At 41.1% G+C, this 14,551-nt stretch overlaps 1 protein-coding gene across 4 annotated transcripts in view; it reads left to right on the top strand.

Annotated features, from left to right (window-relative positions):
* The first annotated feature begins 3,754 nt into the window (after positions 1–3,754).
* Positions 3,755–14,551, top strand: part of tmprss4a (transmembrane serine protease 4a) — a 12,574-nt gene continuing 1,777 nt past the window's right edge. The window contains exons 1-9 of one of the 4 annotated variants that reach the window (XM_068711083.1): positions 3,755–3,836; positions 12,059–12,113; positions 12,234–12,377; positions 12,593–12,745; positions 12,858–12,984; positions 13,118–13,237; positions 13,787–13,827; positions 14,126–14,288; positions 14,401–14,551. The exon at positions 14,401–14,551 is cut by the window's right edge and continues 16 nt beyond it. In XM_068711083.1, coding sequence (XP_068567184.1) covers positions 3,825–3,836; positions 12,059–12,113; positions 12,234–12,377; positions 12,593–12,745; positions 12,858–12,984; positions 13,118–13,237; positions 13,787–13,827; positions 14,126–14,288; positions 14,401–14,551 — 966 coding nt within the window. In that variant the 5' untranslated portion in view covers positions 3,755–3,824. Of the gene's footprint in view, positions 3,837–3,937; positions 4,108–6,568; positions 7,206–12,058; positions 12,114–12,233; positions 12,378–12,592; positions 12,746–12,857; positions 12,985–13,117; positions 13,238–13,783; positions 13,828–14,125; positions 14,289–14,400 lie in introns of those variants that run through there. The other 3 variants (XM_068711074.1, XM_068711099.1, XM_068711092.1) reach the window with 3 other exon arrangements.

The following is a 14,551-nucleotide window of genomic DNA, read 5'->3' as shown; positions in this document are numbered from 1 at the left end:
AGCACTTTGTCTTTCAGAGATGGCTCTATATAGAAAAAAGAGAAGATGTGCATGTGCATTTCAATGAGTCAATAGCATGACAGATTCATCATATTTCCGTCTTAATTGTGAGTTTGTGGTGAACTGACTTATTGAAGCTTTGCTCACCCTTTTTCTTGCAGCATTTTCTGCATTTGTGCTTGCAGCAGAATTGTACAATGCCAATGGTGAAGAGGATCGCCAAAATCCCAAAGCCAACAGCAACACCGACTGCCGTCGAGTTCACGCTGCTCTCTACCAATACAAATACATAGAGGTAATTAGATTATAGACATGGATTTAACACAGATCATTTTACAGACATTTGAAGAACAATAAACATGCCAACTGAGTGAAATTTGTTTTCTTTTTGAGTTGTATAGGGTTGTATTTCTGGCATAAATGATTACCAACTGAAATAGTCATTTGTCTGGCTGTCTTGGCTTAATTGGATCAATATGTATTGGTTCATTGTGAGTGAATATTCGCTCTGAAGAAAAGAGATTGAGAAATCAATCTCTGGGAAAGATGCTGGCTCCGCCTTCATTAGCCTTTGAAAACAAAGTGAAATGACGAGTGCAGAGGGACTTTAGGGACACAACACAGCTGGCACTAGATGTAAACAGCGGATATGTCCATTACATTGCCCTTTTGTTTTCTATCCTAACTACATAAGTATCAGCAGTAGCAGATGGAGAACTCTTTAATACTAAACTTTCAAAATTGTATTTGCTGGTTTACCATTGTACCTTTCAAGCAAGATTATATGTACATGCACTAATGACAATAGGGACTGGCCATGTATGTTAAAAAGACACTTTCAATATAAGTTCCAAGTTGCAGCTCACACATTGAGAAGAGCTAGTAGTGTACAGGAAACAAGCAGAGCTTCAAGACATGTGATGTGTGATATGTGCAACCCAACCAAACATTAAAAGACAATGACTCCAAAGCAGACCAGTACATTTTGTTGGAATTCAAGGACAACAATGTTGTAAAAGTAAATTAGAAAAATAAAGCTGGATCACTAGGCAGATAAGTTATTTTAAAGTTGTGTATGGGCTTCACAGTTAGTGTAAACATAATTGAAATTAATCATTGCAGCTAAAAGACTCTTACCACCATTCCCCATAGTCGACCAGATGACCGATGTTTTTTCTTGTATGTCTTCTCCTCTCTCGCACTCACTTACTTTACATCAATCTTACTAAATAATTTGTCTTGACTGTTAAGATCCAAGGAAGAGTACTCTCTCTTCTCCCTTCTTTTGCCTACGTCTACCTGTCCATGTCCCCATACCAATCATTCTTTTAAACCGGTTTATCTTCTTTCTTTATCCTGCCTCTCTTCTACCCTTTCTTTATGAGTATATGTTAGGACAAAGTGGATCTGACGGCCTGTTGTTCTCACATGGACATTCATGCTTAACAACCCTTACTTTAAAAAATTCACATTGGAGTACTTTGATACTGTCCATTTTAACAACTTTTCACAAGTCTCACTGAGATCCAACAGGAAACACAAAAACTCTGAGGTATCTATTTTGAAACCAAAGCTATAACATGATAAGCCTTTCTTTTGTCACTTCTCATAGCTCCAATACTAGCCTTCCCTCTCTAACAAATCATTAACAGACAGCCAGGTAACAGCACCTGAATTAGGTGGTGCTTGGGGACTCCTGCTGGATGACTGAGTTACTACACCTCTTTGTCATCATTGTTGAAAATAATATAGTCCAAGAATTGTTTTGATCATGACAAAATACCTTAAGACTAATGACATTCCCATATTACAATTAGGATATGGAGATTTTTCCTATCTTTGTTCAAGAGCATGTTCTTTCAATTTGGGAGGATGACTTATAGATTTCACTCAGATTTTTCATGCTTTCCCTCAAAACCCTGTCTTCGCACTCAAACAGCCCCTGCTTGTGCTTGGATTTACCGGGCTTGAAAAGCCACATCAAAGCACAGGTAGGTATAACTGAAAAAAATCCAGCTACGTGTTGCCAACTCATTTCCAATGAAAGCAGCGAGCAACACTAGCTAAAAAAGTCACAAAATCTAGCGACAAATCTAACAGCACTCTCAGCATGTCCCTTAAGGCCTCCCTCTAAAGCCACTCCCCCCAAATTATCGTTATGAACCTAAATATATTATAATTAACCTAAACAAACATGACTATTGTTAGTCAACTAACAAGCTGTCAACTTAGTAGCTTGTGGAAGACTCCGGCGACCCACAATGAGTGCAATGGTAGGTAGGTGGGCACTTAGGTGGGCAATAAAATAATTGGATGAGTTTAATGCAGTCCTGGAACAGCCACAGATAGCAGATGTTTTATTTATTTTTTGTCAGAGCATTTAATTTAATAAATGCTTGTGTCTGCTGTGCTCTGCAAGGGATAAGCCGTGGTTGAGGGTTGCACCTACAGGGGTAGGTGAGAGCAAATATTTAACAAGAATGGCAGACTGAGTAGGAACTATCTGGCAAGGTGAATGTGGCAGAGCTGAGTCTTTGCAGAAGTCTTGGTTATGGGATTGGTTGCAGACACACACAGACTCTCTCACACACACACACACACACACACACACATGCACACACACACACACACACACACACACACACACACACACAGAAAAGAGAGCGAGAGACATCAGAAAGATGTCCCAGGAGCAGATGTACCAGAACGACATATCCCTAACAAAGCCTTATATCTCTAAATATATTAAAACGTTGTCAATAAACTAAACCAAACTAAAATCTAAGTAGAAAGGAAAAAAGTAACTTTAAAAACTGTGTCTACGCATCCATTTCCACAAATGTAGCCAATACATGTGTGCCAGTATGTTCATGAGGTGAGTGGCGACACAAATATTTTCAGGAAATGTTTTTGTGATTTCTTGGTAATATGGCAGCAAAATTCCAGGATACAATTTCATCTTACCGTCACATCACAAAGAGAAATGTAACTGATCCTCTTGACGGTGATCACGGCAATAATATCATCAGTCACTTTGGAGTTGATGTATTTCTTATTTCTCAGCAAACAACACAAGTACTTCCTCAAACTCTAAGTCCATTGTTTGATATTGTGGGCCAGGTGAAGTGGGTGGCAGCTGACACAATGACACTATTAAAAAAAGTATTTTGGCATCTCAAAAGTACAGTGACGCAAGACTTTGATCACAGGATTTGTGTTAATTTTTTTTAGCCTAATGTTGCAGTTTGAATATAAGATAATATATTTGTGTAAAATTTAGTGAATATATACAGTTTTGGACAGAAATTGTGTATTATCACAGACATTCTTGGTGGACCTTTCATGTCCCCTTGTTTTTATCCACTCAATTCAGTACGACAGCACCAATGGTCGTGAGCCCGTCAACAATGATCTTCCTTCAGTCCCCCGCTGCCAACTGAACAGGGTATTTGTAAGACCCCAGCCACACCGGCACAGGTGCTGCTCATCTGGCTGACAAGCCTCCAATCACCACCTGCAACACAGGAAACACAACGAGGCACCCATTGCATGATAGGAGGGTCGTCGCACATATCTTTAATTACTCTAAAACCACATCCAGCTTTGAAAAAAAACCCTGGTTCTCCCAGATGAGACTGGGACAACATACTTTGTTTAGAGTCCAGGGTACATCAAATGGGAACGTGTTAATTATTAATCAGTTATTTCTTTCAAGCTGCACTTCCCCTAACATTTCTTAGTCTTATATTAAGTTACACAAAATGCACACCTGTGTGGACAAAAGAGGATTTGAGTGCTTCGTCCGATAAGGAAATGGAGGTGTAATGGCTTTGACGGTAAGTTGAGGTTGTATGCATGTGTGTGTGTGTGTGTGTTTGTGTAAGAGAGAGAGAGAGAGAGAGAGAGAGAGAGACTGTTTGCCATGGAAGTGGAGGGCAGAGAGGTGGGATGAAGGAACTCAGAAGGGTGTTCCCTGTTTAAGCAATAAAGGTTGTTCGAGAAGCTCCGAAAATGCAGAATTCAGACTTCTAGAATACTTTTCTCCAGCGTCGGTGTGCTCACTAATCTTCAGATGCTTTTCTGACAAGGCGTGGAGCTACTTCACAGGTGAGGAAGAGTACAGTGGTGTGAGGAATGATGTCTGTGTGTGTGTGTGTGTGTGTGTGTGTGTGTGTGTGTGTGTGTGTGTGTGTGTGTGTGTGTGTGTGTGTGTGTGTGTGTTGTTATGGTGTTTGTTTTTTTTATTACTTCTGCTTTTTTCTTAAACCTTAACTGTCATAGCTACATTATAACTAATGTGTCTGTATTGCATTTATCCAGCAACAAAATCATTCTGTGGGAGAATTGAAGAATGAATGCCATGCTGTCAGAGTAGTAGATGATTTTTGTATTTGTACATTACAAACTCGGCCAACTCAAAAAAGAACGATGATCATCCTTATCAGGCATAATGCTTTAAAAGGAAAGATCCAGATTTTAAATTGATGTTATTTAGCAGCACGACTTAGTACGACTTAAGAATATGTTTTGCTCGTAAGAGACTGTGTTTGTATTTCAATTGGACTACAGATGTTTTCTATGTTCATGATGTTTTTGCTTTGTTCAAAATTGATCTTAAAATGAAATGCTTCAAAGTAATGTTTCAAAAGCTCCCTGCTTAGGTTTCTGAGAAGTTTGCACAGAATTTGAATCTGTTGGTGCATTGTTTGCAAGTCAAATAGAAATGAAATGGTTCCAAAATTTTCGAAAGATGCTGTTAGAGAATAAGTAATACAATGGAATGGTTTTAACTTCAGTTCCTAAGTCACATCATAATCATATTGTGAACACAAAAATCACAGCAATAGTCCAAATACATCTGTTAATACGTAATCCATCCGAATTATAAACTGTTCACGAGGTCAGCAGTCTATTTAGTTGCCCTTAAGCCCAGTTTAAAAAAAATCAAAAAACAATTTTAACAGCAACAGGTGGTTTAACTGACAAAGTAATGGAGACTAACAAAGAATAAACTTCATGAGGCTGATATGGACTGTGGGTGTGGCTGTCGTGCTGTGAGAGCTGGTTATGTGATTATGAACAAAATGAAGCAGCTTGACTCAGTAGAACAATAAAAGCCTATAGAGTCAAACAAGGGCGCACAATGGATTTATTAGATCCCTGAATTGCTCTCATCTTCTCCTTTTATAACTTGTGCAAACATCTTGTCAGCCATTGTTCAATCATGTCGGACTGTCAGACAAGATAAACAATGAAATGTGCCATATTTGAGGGAATGGAAAATGGGAGATTTACCGTACATACCGATGATTTTATTGTGGCCCATCAATTTATAAACTGGTATCTACATGACACTGTATTGACTTTAACTAGGTCCAGTCAGGCAAACACACAAAAGGAGGTCATGCACCAAATGGAACACCAGGGTGGAGCCTCTGACTGTCTCGGCAGCTTTATGGCAACCTGATTATCAACGAGGTTAACCGAGGTTATTGACTGAAAGAGGCCTTGTGTGGAGAACGTTCAGAGGTCATTAGCTTCAAACTGATCCCCTCAGATAGCTCTATCTGTATTTACCTACCCTCATTTATACATCCATCTCTCCATCTATTTCCGCATACGTATACTCTGAGATAATAGCTGAGTCCATAGACCAAGTTTTATGAATGAGGACAGGTTGAGGGTCAGCTGTAAGGTGCATTGCATTAATAGTTCAGGTACAGCGACACAGTCAGCTTCTGTTTCAAACAGTGGCTCCTTCTGTTCAGCCAACCTCAGTCTTTTTTCTCACACTCCCAATCAAGCGCTTTTTCCCCTCAGTTGTCTATGCTCAGCTTCCCATAACATTCACAGTGGCTTTATTTTTAGAAGCACTGACCTATTGCCCTTTGACTGCATCCTTAAAGGTAATTTAACACCTCAGTGACATATAGGACAGACATGTGCTGCTGTATTTATTCTATGGGTTGAAATGTTCAGGAATGCTGCACCTCTGGCCACATCATTACAGTAACCTAGAGAAAGAACTTTTCTGACATGTTCAGTTCTGTTTTCTAATAACTTTGAATTTTGCATAGGTGAAAGGCATATTTAAATATATATTTTTTTAATTAGAAATGTTTTGTTGGTCTGTCCGGTCAAGATGGAAATATCTCTGCAACTATTGACAGATTGCCATGAAATGTTCATTCTTTATTCCCAGAGGATGAATCATTCCTGTGAAATAGTCAGCACGTTAGCATTGTCATGGCGAACATGTTTGCCTGCTGTAGCTAGCATTTAGCGCCAAGAGGGTATTTGTTATATTCCTGTTCTGCTAATGCTGTGAGATGTGGCATGGCATGAGTCACGATTTGGTGTCAGGAACTCCTGACCGATACCAACCGACTTCTTATTAGATTGTCAAAACAAAACAGGCGAGAAGAGAAACACACCTCAGCCTCAGGGCATGTTACTGCACACACATCAAACCACTGTTAACGTCATGTTGTGTTGAGTTTGTGAGTATGCATATAAGTGAGACACTGTGCCACGTCTGTTTTTTTGCATGTATTTGTATCTGTGCAGATGCATGGCTGTGTGGGTGTATGTTTAGGTAAAATTTGAGAGGCAAAGAGCCACTGGATGGGAGCTAAGGAGTAAAGGACACAAAAGCGGGGCAAAAAAAGAGATGGTGTGCTTTCTGTCCAGAGGGCTTAAACGTTTGGAGTGGGAGGAGAGGCAGTGACAGAGAGGAGGGTTCAAGTTTCAGGTTACCTGGATTACTTCAGTTTTGTTTTTGTTTTTTTGTCAGCAGGGCTTGGTCATTCAAAAACAGTTCTCTCTGAATCTGCGGAGTGTTGGAACACAGGGCTACAAACAAGCCTTCTCTAATACTTCCTTGGGGTCTCAAAGAGGGGCAAGTCAGGCACCCTTCAAGCCGGATTTAGTTACACTGCTGTAGAAAGAAAAAGGGTGTGGGGGGAGAGAGAAAGAATAGAGAGACGGAGAGAGAAAGAATAGAGAGACGGCATAAAACCAGGTTTTGTAGTTGAAGCCAGTGGAGCGAGAGGGTGGATAGGGTAAGAGGACGAAGGACATCCAGGGGAGAGTGAGTTACTGGGGAGTCCTACCTCCATTGAGGGAGGGCAGTGTTTTTTACTCTGTGCTCTGTGTCAGATGATCTGTGTCTGGGCCTAACCAAAAAGGACAACTACATCATGCGGGTAAGTGCAACTGGAAGTAGAATCATTGTTTTGCACCGGAGGGTCCATTTGAATATCACCACCACTACATATCCTGCTAACAAGTTTGTCATACTATGGTATAAAGAGACATTGTCATCCTAAAAGTACTTTGTGTTTGCTTGCTTGTGCTAAACCAGTTTTTGCAGGGTACTGGCTCATAAGAGCAGCAATGTTTCGCATGGTTGAGATACTATCTGCAACTAAATGGGAGCACATAGTTGGCTTTTGTTCATATGTTAAGCGTATGTTGCCCACGTGCTTTATATGGTATCGTATCACAGGTGTGTGATCAGCTGCAGCTTCTGGTGCTGGTTCATGTTGACACAGCTGATTCTCATATCTATTCTATATTTTATCTAGCAGTTGTGAGTTTATTGTACCTGTGTGTTAGTGAGTAAATCCTGCTCAACACTAAATAAAATGTTCACTTCTGCCCTTCTAAAGGTACATGTGTGCTTGTCCGTGCCTCTAAATAATATGTACAGTGCTGTGGAAAGGAACATTCATATGAGGACAATAACGTTGTGAGTCAAAAAGTCATCAAGTCAGCTAAACGTGCGGACTGCACTGATCTCTGCCTTTACATTAAAGCTCGTCCAACATGGCACGCGTAGCTTCTCAAAAGCTCTTTGTGAACGTTTCAGTTCAGAGGAACATAATCCAACAAGGCAGAGAAGTAGAAAGGGGAAAACACCTTATTTGAATAAAAGGTTTACCATGTTAAAGCTTTTTTCTGTTCAGTCTGACCCAGTTATACTTTTTCAATGGAGCACATCAGCTGTTACTGCCGAAGTAAGTCGTGAGATATAGTAATGCTTGGCTATCTGATTGATTTGAAATACTGCTCTGGCTCATGAAACCGTTTGTGTTTGTCATAGTACAAATTACGACGTTTAAGTTTTCCAGAAGGCACTTATGTCATTGTATAACAATACAGAACTTGTATTTTCAGGTATGTGTTTGTCCACTTGGCAACATGACTCTCTTTAGCTATCATTCTGGTTTCCCAGGCAGGCGGACCATCCACTGTTTTGTGCTGTGTCATTCATCTCACCTTTAATCCTCTCTCGCTTATTCTGTTCATACTGTAAAACATCAGGGAATGACGATCTGGTTTCTCCTACGTTTTTTTTATTGAGATATCTGGTATCAGTGACAAGTGTTTATGATTCTTTTTGAGGGTGTCTATTATTCTGTGTTAAAATCAAGCTTTTAGTTTACATAGAGGGCTCACTATAGTGCAGGTTTTTTAATTTAGATTTTTTAAAGCTCCATACTGTACTGTGTGGCATCAGTGTGAGGCCAAAACTCTGAACTTTACTTACAAAAAAACTCTCAAAAATAAGGGTGAGTTTTCAAAAATGTGAAGAGGGTATCTCAGATCACATTACATCCTGTTCCATAAAGTGAAACGTATATGATTATAAACTAAATATATGACACCAAATAGCATTTTTACTATAATTGAGTACAACTCTTATGTTGCATATCAAAGTGCTGCAGGGGTTAATGCGCACAAGAGAAACATTCCTTGTTTCAAGAAATTTGAGGGAGATTGGACGTCACAACATGTATAGTAAAGAACAAAGTGTCTGGGTCTTTGACGTATGCAGCTTTTATGTTTTCAGTTGGACATGACCAGTTGAAATGTCTTATATAAGAGTCTCTCAGGGAGTTTCTCAACAAACCAGTCTCAGCCAGCACAGCTGATTCATAACCTGATAAAATAAGCTCCCCGCTGAAAAAAAACAACCCTGACCTCTCTCTGTAAAGAGTTTATATACTTTGCTTGTTTCTTACATTTGACTGACGAGAGCAGACTGTGGACATGAAACAGAGATGAGATTTCAAAACCTCTCTTGCATCAAAGTTGATTATTAAGCACTTCCTTTAAATGAGTTAGGCATTAGTACAGTAGAATGAGCCTGGTGGTAAATACATTTGCAAATGAGGGAATTTACCTAATACTTTAAAACAGAAGTGAAAATTATAGAACAGTGTTCCCTGTGAGCTGTCGCAGCCAGTATTGAGTCAATACTTTTTTCCCTTTACAATTAAAGTAAAAGAGCTGTCCGAGCTAGTAGGGATTCACTCACTAGTTGTGTCCAAATTCACACACAAGAGAAAACACTAACAACCCTCTTTAGTGTGAATTTGGACAACACAGCTGCTGGACACTTGTAGTACTCAATATCCCATAATCCAGTGTGCCCTCCTCATATATTCATCTGTATCCACTTGTGGAGTCATGAAATATAATGTAATATTAAGTAATTTGAAAATATAAAAACACAATACATGTACCTCATTGAAAATGGCATAAAAAAACCCCAATGCAGATGGCCAAATTAGTTAACATTACATTACTCATTATAATCTAAGGGCTATAATTGCTGTTTTTCATAATAAAATGTCCTAAATGACAATGTGAAAGGAGTTGCTCGTAGTGATTAATAGCCCTATTTATCACTACGAGCAACTCCTTTCACATTGTTTCACATTGCTCCCCTCGGCTTTACCAAACTTTATAAATTGTCATAGCGAGTCCTAAACCCCACAAATGAACGTTTGTATTTCCGGTCGTGTCTCGAAGTCGATGGGTTTTTGTTGCGTTGAATGAGAGCTGTTGTTAACACAAGTTTAAGAGATTTTAAAGTTTTTAATGTTGTAGGACATGAAATACGTAGGTAAATATCCCAATCGTGAATTTTGAAGCTGTTTACGTGTCTTAAAAATGTCTGTTGCTTACAAGTGGGTAAATTAAACTACAAAACGCCAAACACTAGTTTGCCTTCATTTAGTAACGTTAAAGTCATGTGACCGTGGTGTGGTTTGTTTATAGCCTAACATTAGTTTTTTTTAATTCTGGTGATTGCATTTACGCATTTACTTGTATGTATCATAAACGATTGTTTGCACCATACAGTTTACTGGTGAACAGCATTTAGTGGCTTGAGAGCCAGATATTTCCTTTGTGGTTTAACATTTGTAATTTTCCCTTCACATATACAATGTACTGTACGCAATAATGCAACTGTGATGCAGCTGATATCTTCCGGGAGGATACTTGAGTAGCATGAGGCTTTAACCTGGCTCCTGTGGCTACACCACCTTGCAACATTACAATGTGTTCTGTCTCCACAATATCAGCTGCATTTGAATGGAAGACACACGAGATCCCAATAGACGCTGCTTCACTACACCCTCACAATATTGTACAGTCAGAGTCTATTCTTTTCATGGTGGGTTGGAGGAGTCTGTCCAATAACAGGAATATTGGGAACTGCCTGTAGCATGTGGAGCGAAGGTCTGTGGCACACTATGTTCCATGTTGGTAATCCTTTTGTGGCTCCTCCCCTGGATATGCATTGTATTATACACCTGTTTCACACATGACTCAAGTTGTGTTTTGTAGTACTTTGGACAGATAGATGCTTATTCTCACATGTGTTTTCACCTGGAAATAAACACAAAAGGTCCATCCAAACAGATCATGAGAGCTTGGATAATTACATGGAAACTCGCACACAAAATTACACAATCACCTCCACAATCACCTCCACCTAGAAATACACATACTGTATATTTTCTTTCAAACCACGCGATGCACAATTTTTGTTTTGACACCTGTGCTAACCTTGTCTTATGTACATCTCTGGGTTCTGTTATTCGCTCGCATGACTTCTCCTATCATTGTTATGCCGATGACACCCAGCTGGTCTTGTCATTTCTCCCCGGTGACACCCAAGTGGAGACGCGCATCGCTGCGTGTTTGGCTGACATCTTGAAGTGGATGACGACACACCACCTCAAGCTCAACCTAGACAAAACTGAGCTACTGTTCCTCCCGGGGAAGGGTTGCCCGCACCGGGACCTGTCCATCACCATTGATGATACCGTGGTGACGCCAACTCGGACTGCGAGGAACCTGGGTGTGACCCTGGATGACCAACTGTCATTCTCGGCAAACATTTCATCCGTTACACGCTCCTGCAGATTCCTGCTCTACAACATCAGGAGGATTCGTCCCTTCCTGACTGACGAGACGGCGCAGGTTCTCATCCAGGCTCTTGTCATCTCCCGCCTGGACTACTGCAACTCTCTACTCGCCGGAGCCCCGGCGTCGGCCATCAGACCTCTGGAGCTTGTCCAGAAAGCCGCAGCTCGCCTGGTGTTCAATCGCCCCAAGTTCTCCCACACAACTTCCTTTCTCCGTTTTCTACACTGGCTACCTGTAAGAGCTCGCATCCAGTTTAAGACTCTGGTGCTAGCTTACAGGACAGTGAAAGGAACAGCTCCTTCCTATCTCCAGGCCATGGTCAAGCCCTACACCCCCGCCCGACCACTTCGCTCTGCTGCCTTGGGGCGATTGGTTGCCCCGTCGCTCAGAGGTCCTGGCGGCCGATCGACCCGGTCACGGCTGTTTTCTGTCCTGGCCCCACAGTGGTGGAATGAACTTCCAACTGACGTCAGGACAGCAGAGTCGCTGCCCATCTTTCGGCGCAGGCTGAAAACCCACCTCTTCAGGAAGTGCTACCCTGAGCCTTCCACTTAGCGCTTATTGTTTTCATACTAGCTTGTTGCACTTAGTGCAATAAGTAATACGAATACAATAACTGTTTTTCTTTGTTTCTGCACTGTACTTTGGCTCTGAGTTATGCTCTGCTTCATGCTCTTAGATGCTTGTTTGGAAAAGGAAATGTACTTATGACTTCTGGTGACTAGTAGTTCTTTTGATTACCAATGTTGAATGCACTTATTGTAAGTCGCTTTGGATAAAAGCGTCTGCTAAATGACTGTAATGTAATGTATCCTTCATATTCCTTCCACAGACGATCACCCAAGTGCCTGAGGATAGCACTAGACCACTGAATCCCAGCCAGGCAGGTAAGCTGTCGTTTGGGGTTGGTTTCATGTAAATATATGTATGTTGCTTTATGAATATCATCCCATTTTTTTTTCTATCATTTCCTCCCTTATGTTTCTCTCTATCTTTTTTCTTCTCAGTGGTTCCACGGCCAGGCCGCCACAGAAAGCCCATGACAGCTCCAAAGACTCAGAAAGACAAGGCGTCTAAGAGGAAGAAAGTGTTGCTTACTGTCCTGACAGTTGTGGTCTTACTGGGCATACTGGTCACTGCAGCATACTTCAGTGAGTCACAAATCTTGGAAGTAGTTTCTTCCTCAAAGGACAAACGCAAACACCACAAAATGGCAGGCCAAACAGGCCGTTCCTTCATATTTCCATCAGCCTTCACTGTTTGGATACTGGAGAAACATGTTTAGCAAAGGTGTAAAATTCATGACAGAATTCAGTTTATTTGTTCTGCTCTTCCCTCTACAATGTGCCTCTCTGTTTCCCTCCAGTAAAGCAGCTGATTGACAGCAAATATTTCTTCTGCAAGAGCTCCGTGAAGTTCATCCCATTAGACAAAGCCTGTGACGGGAAAGATGACTGCTCTAGAGGAGAGGATGAAATGACATGTTTGGCAAGCTATACGGTCAACACTACCTTTCCAGGTAAAACAAAACACCTGACTCAGTCGCTTTGTCATCACGGACACAAAAAAAAACGCTTGAAAAAAAAAAATTACTCCTATTCTCTTCCTTTTTGTGCCATTTCTCCCTGCAGTGCGTCTCATGACAGGGCGGCAGGTCCTGCAGTTGTACAGTCGCGGCCAAGGCTGGCGGAGTGTGTGTAGCGACAACTGGAGCAAGCAGTACACAGAGAAAGCATGTAAACAACTAGGCTACACAAAGTGAGTTTACACATGAATATCAGATTGCTTCCATTGCAAAGTTTGTGTTGCACATTTAATTTAATGTGTTATTTGACCTGAAATCAAGTCTTACCCCCCCCCCCCCCCCCCCCCCCCCCTTCTGTCTAAACAGTAAACCTCGTAGCACCAGTGTCCCAGTGGACACCTTGACATCTTCCCTGAAAAATGGACCATTCACAGCTATCAAGCTTGGTACTACGAACACACCCATACATCAGGCTACCATAGACCGGTGAGTAAGGCATCCGTCATGAAATAGGAAAATCACTGTTAACATCAGACCTGAAGTCATCTAAAATATCAGTGCTGTTTAGGAAACTCTGTGTGCTGTTGCTGTTGACATTACTTTTATGTCAAGAGAGACAAAGACACAGCTTTTGACAGAGCTGATTCCCATCTGAACTAAAAAGTATCCGTTGTCTTGAGCACATTATGCTCTTCTCTCTTCCTGTGTTTGAGAATTTCTCTTTCCCTTTCAGCTTTTTGCTCTTGCTCTCCCCCTTCATTTCTCTTCTTGCTGGTGTCTGTTCTCACAGTTTCTGTTCCTAAAAGACAAAAAAATCCCACAGTTTTTGTTCTCTCTCTTTCTTATCCCCTATGAAAGTGAACAAAAAGATCGGTAAACAAAGCAGAAGAGAAACAGAGATAAAGTTCAGCATGGGTGAATTTTGGTCAACATTTGACAGTGTATTTTGTCTGTTTGACTAATTGTTGAGTCGCCATTTGTGGTACATGTGCAACTCTAAATATTTGGTGAATGCATTTTGTTTCCCAACAGCAGTGTATGCAGATCTGGATCTGTGGTATCTTTGACATGTTCAGGTGAGTTTTTTTAACAAGGCAGAGTAAGACTCATGGTTAGTGGGTGGAGATGACATAGTTGTAGGACCAGTTTTACACCAACAGGTCCATACACGTCTAGCAGGAAAACTCCTTCTTTTTTTTCTTTTTTTTTTAAGTTGTGGACAGGGGAAAAAAACTTGTCTTACCTGACTTTTACTGTTAGAATAGAAGGATCTAGATGGGTAAAACAAACATGCAATACAAGTTTTATTATTGCAATTATTAAAATGGACTACAGTAAATGCAATGATCTTAACAAGATAACTTTGTTCATCAGACTGTGGAGAGGTGGGCAATCAGGAACGCATTGTCGGGGGTACAGATGCTTTCATTGAGGACTGGCCCTGGCAGGTTAGCCTGCAACAGGGGGGCCATCACACATGTGGAGGCTCACTGGTGTCACCGCTTTGGGTCATCACTGCCGCCCACTGCTTTACCGGGTTAGTGTAGTTTCCATAAATACCATTTCCAATAAATCTATCCTTTTTGTGGTAAACATCATGAACTCATGCTCACACCTCCTCCCCACTCTCTTCCTTTTGGGCCTTGCAGTAGTAAAAAGGAGTTGAGTCGCTGGAGAGTTGTGTCAGGCCGGACATACATGGGCACACTTGGAGGTTCCTATGTGGACAGGATCATATTGAATGGAAACTATGACCCAGCACGAAACGACTACGACATTGCACTGATGAGACTCAGCAGC

This window comes from Cebidichthys violaceus, unplaced genomic scaffold (assembly GCF_023349555.1).
Source record: "Cebidichthys violaceus isolate CVI_PGR_0920_01 unplaced genomic scaffold, fCebVio1.0.p SCAF_1, whole genome shotgun sequence".
Lineage (NCBI taxonomy): Eukaryota > Metazoa > Chordata > Actinopteri > Perciformes > Stichaeidae > Cebidichthys > Cebidichthys violaceus.
The sequence above is the reverse complement of the archived record's forward strand: the minus strand, read 5'-3'. Positions and strand labels throughout refer to the sequence as shown.